The 12,894-nt window shown below is 32.1% G+C and overlaps 1 protein-coding gene across 1 annotated transcript; it reads right to left on the bottom strand.

Annotated features, from left to right (window-relative positions):
- Positions 1 to 2,930: 2,930 nt before the first annotated feature.
- LOC110413785 (Galactose oxidase/kelch repeat superfamily protein) lies at positions 2,931 to 4,936 on the bottom strand. The gene is made up of 2 exons (XM_021424745.2): positions 4,330 to 4,936; positions 2,931 to 3,738 (listed from the first exon to the last, which is right to left on the bottom strand). Exons 1-2 carry the CDS (start codon positions 4,908 to 4,910, stop codon positions 3,111 to 3,113), a joined length of 1,209 nt encoding a protein of 402 aa, XP_021280420.1. The 5' UTR covers positions 4,911 to 4,936; the 3' UTR covers positions 2,931 to 3,110.
- Between the last annotated feature and the right edge of the window lie 7,958 nt (positions 4,937 to 12,894).

Here is a 12,894-nt window from a genome sequence, read left to right as displayed (position 1 = left end):
GGTCGTCTTAAGTCAAGAAATTCATTCTCAACTCAACATTTGATCACAAGGAAGATATGGCCAAAGTTACATGCTGAAATGTCAAGGAATATTAAGAAAAAAAACAAAGCTCTAATCGATCCTATAGTAATGCAAGTTGATCCTATGGAAGAATGGGCAAGAACGAACAAAAAAAACTTGAAGAACACAAAGCCATAGTTGACCCTGGCACATGTGCAGTTGACCTTAATGAGCTAGATGCATGAAAATAGGACTTTTCAAAGCCATAGTCAACCTTAACAAAGTTATAGTCCACCCTTAAAGCTTTAATGTTAAAAATACAAGCTTTCTAGAAGTGGATCGACTAGAGAACTTCTACACTTGACTATAAATGACCATTGGACACAAAATTCAAAAGCAAAATGGCTAGTTTCTTGCCTTAATCACCTCCAACGGCTCCAAGACTTCTTCAACTATAAACATGACCATTTGGAAGCATTTCAAGGTGAGGAAGAAGAAAGAAAAAGGGTCAAACTCTTGAAGATCATGGTCTTGAAAAGAAAAGAGAGAAAACCAAGCAAAACCAAGTCTACTTAAGCTAAACTTTCTTTGTGCTTACATTTTAATCTTTATATCCAATTTTTTTATCCATTATTAGGCATTCTTCCTCCATTGTACCAAACTAGGAAAACCCACCTCTCAAAGGCACCCTTGGTATTCCTTGTAAAGATTCTATCTCATCTTTGAAAAGTTAGTGCGGATCTGTGGTTAAGCCCAATAAAAAACATGGGTTGTGCTTGCTCCTAGTAAAAAGCATTTGCAAGGTTTGTTGTTGAGCTTGTTAAAAACCAAGAGTTGTGCTTGCTCTCGATAAAAGGCATTTGTAAGGTTTGGGGTTAAGCTCATTAAAAATCCATGGGTTGTGTTTTCTCTCGGTAAAAAGCATTTGTAAGGTTTGTGGTTAAGCTCGTTAAAACCCATGGGTTGTACTTGCTCTCATTAAAAGGCATTTGTGAAGGTTATGATATCTTCCATAAAAAGTCATTGTAAGAGTTTAATGCTTGATCTCATAAAAAACGCATTTCCTTAAGTGGATTTAAAACTTCTTAGTGAGTTAAGGGAGAGAACATATGCATTTGAGAAAGTCGAACGTCTATAAAATTTTTGTGTCTTCATTTTTATTTTTGCTTTGATTTGTTGCATTCTATTTTAAGAAAACCCATTTCATAAATTGCTTGTGTTTTGAATTATATTCTTCACATATTGATTTGGCTCTTTGTTAAACCTTACCATCGTCATTTGTCTATCTATTGTTGAAAAGATTTCTTGAAATATTGTTCTTAAGTTGCTTCTGCTTGATTCAAACTTGAAAATTGTTTTAAGTATTTCAAAAGTAATCTTTGGCTTACATTTGGTTGTACAAACTTATAATTAGAATAATTATCAAAGTTTTCAAAAATCTCTATTACAAGTCTTCAGAATGATTTTCGCACTAAGATTGACTATTGAATTTCTATAGTTGACTATAGACTTGATGAAATAGTTTAGAAAGGTATTTATAAAGACAAGACACAACCATAGTCGACTAGCTGCTCATCATCGTCGACTATAGGTACTCTATTTTCACTTTCCAAATCTTTAAAATCCAATTCATCTCCTCTCTTGGATATTCTTGCCACTTATTCATTGAGTTAACACTTTTAAAATAATTAGCATGAAGGCAAAGGGAAGACTATCTTATATTACATTAATGCACTATATTCAATGTCAACTCATTATGTCACGTTTGAGAGCTATGACACAAATGTGAATATAAGTTGCAATGCAAAAAGAGGTTGAAGTATGCTTATTGAGGGCTTTTGAGATACTCAATTTGATGTGATCAAATAAGTCTAGGATACACAATACATTATATTTTTGAAGGGTTGATGTCTTTATGCTAGCTTTGATAAGCTCCTAATATAGAGCTCCCAAAATTCAAGTGCACTCAAAAGTAGCATAGTCCATTAACCAATATGAACTTGGCACAAGACGGTTTAAGAGAGTGGTAGGATGGTTTCACCATCATGTGTGAGTGTGAGATGTTGGACTTTTTAGAATAACACCCATGATAGTCATCTTATTTGGATTATATCATCTATGATAATGTTTAGCTCCTCTATCTTGATAAACGGAATTATCAAAGTTACGAGAGATGTTAATATTATCTTATAACATATTATTAGGATTGTCTTGATAAGAATTATTAGTTGATCTTTAAAGGGTTATAAATAAGATTGGCTGTTCTACCAAATGTCACACCAACAATTCATTAAGAATATTCTGAAAATTACAAGAGCAGAGAACTCTCTACTCTTTAGAGAAAAACCACTCTCCCTCCATTGTTAGGCTAAGCTTCTTATACCTTGAAAAGTGTGATTGCCACTAAATTTCATAATAGTTTGGAAATTAATAAACATGTAAGAAGTCCAAAAATCAAAATCTTGGAAGCACTCTACATTAATCTTCAAAAAAGTGAAGTACAAGACAAAGTTTGACTAGAGTAAATTATTCCACAATATTTTTAAATCCGCACGTTTTTCTTACAATTTCTTTTTTATAAAAATCAATTTAGCTATTAACCATAAAATTATTATAAATTTAAATTTCAAATATATTTTTGATCAAAGAACATGAATTATAATTACAGCAAAAAAATTATAGATTTAAATCATATTGATTTTAAAGGGTAATAAAAAAAAATCCTAATCTACTTTCAATATTGCACACATCAAACACGATCTAAGGAAAAATAGTTCTTACACACCAAACATAAAATATGATATTATCTAATCCAATCCACTTCCTAATCTCATTTTCTTCTATCCTGCTCACAACTTTGCGTATTAAACGCACCATTGAACTATAGTCCTGGCAGAAATCCATAAATTAAGAGCATTATCAACTAAGAATAATAAAAAGGTAAACAGAAATCCAATTAATTAGTTCCACACCAGCAAGATAGTCCAACAGAAAGTTTTGGAGCTTGACATGCTCCCACACAAATTAACTTAACGCGAAGTAGCGTAGCAAATGCACAAACAGACATTCTAGACTTCATGAAGATCCTTAATTATCAGGCAATGCTTCTTTCAAGCTTTGATTGTCACACTGCATAGGCACAAACCAGAAGGTTTTATATCAGAAGTCTGCCACTCTGAACCAGGGGCTGCATTCGGATCATACAAAAGGGTATGGTAACCAGGGTCTCCCTCCACCGAGAATAGTAAAAGTTTTCCATCTAGTATCCCGAAACGGAACCCTATACTTGTGCTCCCAGTCAATGGAACAGGAACCATCTTCCATGAATTGTCCTCTGGATTGAATATTGCCAACTTCCGCTGGTTCTTCCACTCCATGCAGAAAAGCTTCCTCTCCAGCACAGCATGGGCAGTGACCATGACACAACCATTCTTCATCTCGCCCCAAGTGCGCTTTTCAGGGTTGTACACATCGACAAACCTAGAGTTTCCAATGGTGAAGCTTGACCTTCCACCCAAGACATAAAGTTTTCCATTCAATCCACATGCAAAGCAACCCCAGCGTGGTCGGCGAAGACTCTCTATAAGAGTCCACTTATCTGTATCAGTGTCATAAACCTCTGCAGTGGAGAGGCTTTCACCATCAATCCCATAGCCGCCAACCACATAAACCATGCCATTTACCTCTGCACAAGCAAAATCATAGCGAGCAACATTCAAGTCTGCTAATTTGCTCCACCTGCAATTATGAAGATGTTAAAACCAACAAGAATGAAAACTGTTGCCATTCTTTTGAACATCTTTGCTAGGTAGGGGGAGGAGGAAGTGGAAGGGTGTTTATCAGGCAGGTACTTCGAATAGTAACATGGAGTGGGGACAGCTAGTGTTGTCAGTCATGGTCAATTCAAATGAAGGAGATTTCCAAATAGGTATTGAATTTCCTAACCCCTAAAGTATGTAACAATTCCCCTAACCAATTAGCAGTTGTCGATTACTAATCACAAGTAAAATTGAAGACTGTTTGAACTAGATAGGCTCAACTCTTTGAGATTCATTACTACCAATACAACAAGAGGGGTCATTTAAGAAACCTTTGATTCTATTCAATTTGGTTCTAGCCAATCATATAATATTATGTAATTCAGTATTGAAACAGTTTTAAACCATATCTTTTAATTGAATAACCTACTTTTTGGCTAAAAGAAATTACGATATTAAAAAGGATTAAACCTCCCCGCTTGACCCAAACTAGTTCAGTTTCTAAAGTTCCCAACCAGTCCTAGGGAGAATTTCAAGCCTGATACAAAAAAGGTGCAAACTGGAAACAAACCTGTTGAGGCAAGAATCATATTGGTAAACATCTGCTGAGGCAGAGACAGTCCCATTGTTTGCGGAATAGCCGGCCATGACAAGAAGCTTTCCATTAAGGACAGCTACCTCAAACCCAACTTTTGCAGGACCAGGCATTGGTGGAAGAAGCTGATGTTTCTGTCCGAAACAATCCAAAACCTCCCAGTGGCTTTCCTTTCCTTCAGAATCCATAGTTAGAACATAAAGCCACTCTTCAAGCATTCCAGCTATTCTTCGCTCTGTTAAGAATTCTTTGCTTTGGATGAATGACCTCCACCTCTTGCATACACCACCCATGGCAGGGAAGCTGGAACGAGGGACGAGAGCAAGGCAATACTTGGCCACATCATCTGGAAGCCCAGGAAGCAGTGGGCTGTCTAATTCATCAGTGGCCTGAGAAGATGAATGAGAATTGCCTTTTGATTGAATCAGTATATCTTCTTTAACCGATGAGCAGAGACACCTATCGGGTTCTGTGAATCTCTTCTTTCCTCTCACAAAACCAGGCATTTTCTTGATGGTACTTGTATTCGGTGCAAATATATCTTCCAAAGTTTGCATAAATATTTCTGAATGCTAGACAACTAATTAAAGAAACTCATGAAATCCATCACCTATAGGGATTTTACAACACCAAGGCATAAATGATGTTGCAGACCGGATCACTTGAGTTGTGAATGCTGAGGATATTCTATGCTTCATCCAGTCTGATTCATATTCCATGCCAGAGGCCCTGCTCTTTGAGTAATTACTTCCTGCTGCACTATGTAAAGTTCTTTGTACACCTCTGTAACTGCTCCTTTGCTGACACATTGCCCGAATATCTAAAGACAAGAGTGCCAAACCGTAGCAAATTAGTATAAGGATAGGAAACCAAGGAAAAAGTATTTTATCTATAGGTGAGAGTCAAAGACGTCAGAAATTTCATACTAGTGAAGGCCATAAAATTCAGAAAGTTTTAACCCCCGGTAACTTCCATTTTGAAGGAGCCGGTAATCACCTGAACATATAAAGTAACATGGAAAAGGTCAATTCAAATATTACTGAACCCAGTTCATATAGAATAAGAAGTTAATACTAGCACCGATCATGACAGCAATAGGAGCCATTTTCTACAAATTACACAACTTAATTTTGACTACACTTTTGCAGGTCGGCAGCAGGACCCACGTGCTGCTTGGAAACATCCAAATCCAATTACAAAAACAATATTAAGAATAAATAATATTTGGCAAAACACGCCCTCCTCCTATGATTCCGAACTTCAAGGTGTGGTCATTTGTGACCCCAGAAAAGAAAAACATTACTTTATTGTAGTGGTGGGTAGACAAAATGGGAACAACAACAACTCAAAGGCCATATTATATTCCCTGAGCTTCTAAAAGCCCAGATCTCAATTTCACCTACCCAACAGAATGTGACACCAACCAAAACTTAAATGAAATATTATGTCTATTTATGTAAAATTACTTCCTTTTTTCCTTCTGAAAATTTGAAATAAAATAAAACCATTATCACTAAAATGAGTTCCTAGGCTAAAATCATGGAGAGATCAGAGATCAGATCTAATTTCCTCAATCATGATGAGCATATCAGAAAACCTAAAGCAAAGGGCACGGCAGCAAATTAAAGCAGTCAAAGACGTGAGTAGATTCATGGAAAACATGATTAAATATCGGACTGGAACAACAGAAAAAATCAATCAAAACAATGAAAATCAAGATTCCCCGGAAAAGAAAGGCCATAAGAAACAGCAAAGAGCAGGGTGTTCTTCTGTAAGCTCCTGAGAACTAAAACAGCTTGGAGCAAAGAATGTTAGGACACATTAGATCTGACCATGAACACTAAAACACCCATAAGACCAAATGCAAAAAAAAAAAAAAAAATACAGAGACAGGGACAGAGACAGACAGAGAAAGAGACAAATCCAAGTTCATGTCTGTATAAAGCAATTAATTTCCTAAACTAGTACGAGTAAGAAGAAGCAAAATCATGTCCGTAACGCACCTAAAAACCAACATTTAAGAAGGAAGAAAACAAACCAACAACATATGCATACATCCATGTAAAAGCTTATCTCAATCTGACTATGAAAGTAGATAGATCTCATACCAAAGCTTAGGAAAAGAAAAGAAAAGATAAGAGAAATAAAGATAATGTAAAGAAAGGGTTACCTGAAAAATGGGAGATAATGTTGGATGTTGGGTTTTTGTTATAAGATAAGCAGAGAGGGGGATGGGCGTGTTGGTTTGATGCAAATGAGCGTGGAATGAGGGAATGGATATATAGGCATAAAAGTGGCAGCGAAGATAGAACTGACAGGGCGCGACCACGTCAGTGTGAGATTTCAGCCCAACCCCTAAACGAAGGACACCCACGCTATCCAATTCTCCAGTTAACGCAATTATTATTAGGAGCACGTTGCAAAAAATTTATAGTTAATGTATGGGTTTTTTAAAACAAAATTGGATGAATTGTATTAAATAAAAAATATTTTGAAAACAAAACTTTAATTAATCAAAGTAAAGTTTTATAAATGCTTTTATTATTATTATTATTAAATGTTCCTTGAAATTTGGCTAATGGAATATTTTTAGATGTCTATGATTACTTTATTCAATTCTTGAATCGTTTGAACTATTTGTTGAAAGGATCTCACTACTGCAAGATTTTTTAGTTTTTTTTTTATCAAAATTATATCTTGAGAGAAGAGGTGTTTGTATTCAACACATTTAATTAAAAATAAATATACTTATTAGTGGAATAAATACGTGGATTTAGCCATTCAAGTAAGATTAAAGGCAAGGAGGCTTTGGCCATTTTAGCCATACCATTTTCAATGATATTCAATTGCTTAGAAATTAAATTTTATACTAATAATTTTTTACAATCATTTAAAATAAGGCCACAACAGTAAAGCTTTCTTTCTTTTTCTTTTTTTGTTAAATACTACTTGAGTGAGAAATATTTAAACTCATAAACATTTAACACGGTAAACTTAGGTAAATAAATGTAATTATATTCATAATTACTTAATTAAATCAATAAATATATCAATAATAAAATAAATAAGTATTATTTGATTCAAATTATTATGTGTAAAGACATTACTATTATGGTTCAAATTTTTGAAGTAACTGTTATTTTGATATAAAACATTTTTATTGATTTTATTATTTTTGAAAATGTCAAATATAATACAAAATTATATCAAATTTAAATTAATATTTTCACCGGTCATTTTTTCATGTTATCGTATCTTAACTCACAATCTTTGTTATTTTTACTAAATGCATATATTTTTTTTCACTACTAATTTAAATCTCACCAATTTATCAAACGGAGCCTTAATGAAATAAAGGGCATATTTGTCATTATCTTTGTTATTCCCGTGGCGGGTCCCACTGCACAATTTGTTCCGCGATGACCAGATTATCCTTGACGCGTTTGCATTCTCACAAGTTTGTTGCTGCGAAAGAGGTCAAGTTGGTACTGCTTAATTTCAACCTGCAGGCTGAACTCTCGCACTACTATCAACGTTCAGTCAATTACAATTGACTTGGTCGTTCAAGATGGCTGAGCAATAATGCTTGTTTCTGTCCCCCTCTTGGTCAAGTTGATTAATAGAGTCAATCCATGTGCAAGGTCTCCTAATTATTTTTCCTGAGCAAAATGATTCTGATTGATGAATTTGTTGAAAGTTTTAATGGGATGTTCTGTCTGGACTGTTGTAGTTGAAAACATAGAAATTTGCAATCATGAAAACAAGGTTCCATTGGGTTCAGTAACTCTAAATGGGTGTGGAGGTGAGGCTTGCTTAATCTATACGATGTTAGTTAAATGTATTGTCAATCATTGTTTGGATATTCTTTATTTTTTTTATACTAACTTTTTTAACTGTATTTTATTTTAAAAAAAAATAAAAAAAATAATAATAAAGTCAATATATCAACTGTGGACGGACGCGACTCTTATTTATTCGTCAATTTAAAATGTTATGGACTGCTTGATATTGTTGATGCTGTTTTATATTAATTAATATCCTATATATCTTAATTTCCTTTCTAGTAGAATCCGTAGTTGATGATTTTATGAATATTGGAGTTTCGATAATGAACAAATGATTTTCAAGGTTTCTTTTTTGGCTGTAAGTAGTGTTCACCACATACCATATTGGTGGTAGCATCCTAAGATAGAAACAATGGCATAATTTCCTACATGCCATAGACTTTTCTAGTATCTCCACCCTCGTGAGGTTAAGGATCGATCCCGAGACTTGGGATCCATGTTGAATTAATTTCTTTGGCACCGAGCTTGGGATGTGCACGTTCGTGGTCGCCCCAGTCGACGACAAAATTCCACTTCTTTTAAGTGTGTGGTATGTGGCTATGGCATACTCAACGTCATTACTGTTAAGATCGATGGGTGGACTTGTTTTGGGAGGAGATAAGATTTGTTTCTTTGACGTGTGCCTGGTGGATGGTTTGGTTTTTGGATTCAATGGGTGGAGTCGGCTCGAAGTTGATGACAACGGTAATTCGTAGGGATGGTAAAGGAATTTTCTAATTAAATATTATAACTGAATTAAATAATATTATGATATTTTATAATTAGGTTTAAATAATAAAATTATTTTTTGTCAGAGTTTATGTAGAGTTTAAATAATGATCATAAAAAACTTGTTTTTGAACATGATTATAAATAATAACTTTTAATATTAAATTTACGTTTTATGCATTATTAGGTGAGAATCTATGCGTTGTAGCGGTTTATTAATTTTTTAAAATATTTTTAAATAATAAATATGAATAAGTAAAACTTGTTTGAAAATATATTTCAATATATAAAAATTGTTGCTCCCACTTTGTTGCAAGCTTATAATTTTTTAAGGAATTATTGAAGATCATAGATAAAATTTTTTATAGTTAAGGTAGATTACATGCTGATTAATTTGATTTAAATTATTTTAGTTTAATTTTATATTATTTTATTTTAAATTTCTTTAAGAATAATTATTTTTTATTTCTCTTTTCGCTTTTATAAGAAATTTGATAAAAAAAAATTCATTTGATGAAAATTGGTATAAGTATAGTAATGGTTTCATTCATGTATATTATAATATTTTGAAGATAATTTGAATTACAGAAGTCCAATTGATATGATGCTTCATCCATTGGAAAGCTAAGAGGAAGGGCTTTAACTTTGATTTGTGCAATTTCACCTAGTTTAGAACAAAAGATGGTCAAAATCCTTGTCAAAGTGGGAGTACTTCACTAGTAGAGTGGAAATCACAATAGAGAATCAGAGCCGCGGTGTTGAAGAGGGATATAACAGGGGTAACAATCCAGAGAAGTGAAAGCCATAGCTCTGAAAAATGAGAGCCATGACACTCGAAAAATATCTTGATTTTTTTGAACTTACAATTTTTAAAAGTTAAGGTTTTTCAAGTAGCAATAAATAGGTCTTTTTGGACAAAAAATTAAGAGAGGATGGCAAGAAACTATTTTGAAAAAAAAGAGCCAAAAACAAAATAAGAAAGTGAGAGAATTTAAGAGAAAATCAAGATCAAAAGCTTCAATTATTAGTTTTTTTCCTATCTTTGTGTTTCTCTTTTTTTTTTTGACTTAGATTAATGACTATTTTTCTTTGGATAATGTTTTATTTAGATATTATGAACTAGTTTGTTTTTTCTAGGATTGTGGTGTGTTTTCACATATAATCTGAATATTAGTTTCTCTTTATTTATTATGAATGGGTATAGTTTTATTTATTCAAATTTACTCTTAATACTTTTGATTGTTTGGTTAATAATGAACTGATTTATGAATCTAATTGAGATTTAACAAAGAGAGTTTAGATTGGATAAAGATTTAAATAGTGTATGCTCATGTCACTAAGGTGATCTGAATCACAATTTGGGTAGACATATGTCAATTACCATACATAGTCAAATTAGAGCATTATTATAATTAATCTTATTTAATTGATTACTATAGATATAGAGTGACTCAATTAAGTTAGGTATTTGTGCAAGTATCTCGATAGAGACTTATACATAATTTTGGATAGGGGTGAGCAAATGGATGGATTGGGTGGTTTGGTCATACCTAAATATCAAATGGACCAATCATTTTTAAAAAATCAACAAAAATAGACCAAATAAAATGGAAGACCAAATCAATAAAACATAGAATTGGTTTGGTTGATCCGGTTTTGAACCAATGGACGAAAATTTTATCACCTTTTTCTTACAAGTTATAACATTAAAACTTATAAACTCCATTCATAATTATATATATATATATATGGAATTAATGATATAATTTATATGTTATAATATTTTATATCAAAGTTTGTATAAATAATAACTAATTATAAACAATATGTTATAAAATCTAAAGTGAGAGCTAATAAACTTATTTAATGTAATCATATAAATAAATTTTATTATAAGTTATAGTAATGCTTATGTATAAATTAAATATATGTATATATATATATATAAAATATATTACATTATTATATATATGTATATATAAAATTAATGATACAAATTATATGTCAAAATGTTGTATATAATCTTATAAATAAAGTCTATCATAAGTTATAGTAATACTTATGTATATATGATATATGACTTTATTATATATATAATTAATGACATAACTTATATGTTATAATGTTTTATATCAAAGTTTGTATAAATAATAACTAATTATAAACAACATGTTATAAAATCTAAGGTGATAACTAATAAAGTTATTAAATATAATCATATAAAAAAAGTTTATTATAAATTATAGTAATGCTTATGTATATGTATATATAATATATTTATACAATTATAAATATATTCATACCATTTTAAATTACGAAACATTACTAAGGTGTAATAATTATAACATATTAATATGCAGGATATTTACTGTCATATATTATAATGTTAACATATAACTTATGTCATTTAAAATATATAACTTGTAATTTTATATTAATAAAAATTTATAAATAAATAAATATATATAACTAATATTGAATTACTATGATTATGATTTGTATACGTATGTACAATATCTTAATATATTTTAAATATATTATTAATTATGTTTACTATCAATCCTTCTTAATATATACAAAAATATTATATATATGACTATATATATAAATATATAAAAAATTAGTTTGGTTTTTTTCGGTGGATTGGTCTAAAAAATTTAAAACTGAGAATCAACCAGAAAACCAATTGGACCAAATCTTTTGGACCAATTGATCCAATGGATCAATTAGACCAACCATTTTACCTAAATCACATTTAGTTTGGGTGGATAATTGGTCTATATTGGTTTTGCTCACCTCTAGTTTTAGATTCTAGATTTATAAAACCACTCATGAAGGTAAATAATAAAAGAAATTGGTGTCAGATAAAATGTTGAATGAATGCATAATCTCAGGTTTTAATCTATTACCTTTCTCAAGTGAATTTTTAGTTTCTATTAATTAATTTAGTGTTTGCTTTAATTTTGTTTTAATTAATTTTCTAAAACATCAAGTTACTTTAATAAGATTAGTTTATAATAATTTTAGTACTTAGTGAATATTTAAGAACAAATCTTTATGGGATATGATTCCGGACTTATTGTTTATGTTACTTGTTCGATTGCGTGTGCAAAATCGATAACAACCCCAAAATTAATCACACATACTCTAAGCATAGCCTCTAGTGTCTCTATCATCTCCTTGGACTACCCATCCATCTAAGGGTGGAAGGTTGCACTGAAGGTCAATCTTGTACCCAAGGCTTTTATAACTTTCCCTAGAACCTAATTGTAAATTGTGCACCTCCATCAAACACTACGGTCACAAGACTCCATGTCATCTCATTACCTTATTTATATAAATATGTGCATATTGTGCGGCTCCAAATGTAGTATTAATTGGTAGGAAGTGGGCTAACTTTGTCAACAGATCTACTATCACCTATATCAAATCATAGCCTCTAATAGTCTGAGGCATCCCTATCACCAAGTCCATATCAACATGTTCCACTTTTATTCGAGAATGGGCAAGGGCTACAACTGTCATGCAGGCCTTTGATGCTCCACTTTGACCTACTGACATATCAAACACTGAGAAACATAATCTACTACATCTTTCTTAAGCCCTTCCCACCAATATATTGCCCTTAGATCTTGATACCATATAAGCTTCCTTTAGTATATTTCTCCTGAGGATATCTCTACCTGACACATAGATTTTTGTGCCATACCTCAACACCACATTAGATCTTTTAGTGAACATATGACTTTTCTTCCACTAAGGGCCCTCCAAAACTCATATAGCCCTAGGCTTTTTGGATTCGATTAATCAATATTGGCCTAAGTTTGAAGTGTGCCAGCAGCACCTCCGTTTTTAGAACCTCAAAATGGATGCCTAGGTTCCTAACGTCACATATGTCTTGTACCAATGATCTCCTTTCTACTAACACATGGGCTAAGCTCCTCGTGGATTTTTGGCTTAAGGCATTAGCTATGACATTCACCTTGCT

This window comes from Theobroma umbraticum, unplaced genomic scaffold (assembly GCF_002168275.2).
Source record: "Theobroma umbraticum cultivar Fairchild unplaced genomic scaffold, ASM216827v3 scaffold_30.0, whole genome shotgun sequence".
NCBI lineage: Eukaryota > Viridiplantae > Streptophyta > Magnoliopsida > Malvales > Malvaceae > Theobroma > Theobroma umbraticum.
This window is presented reverse-complemented; position numbering and strand designations above follow the sequence as displayed.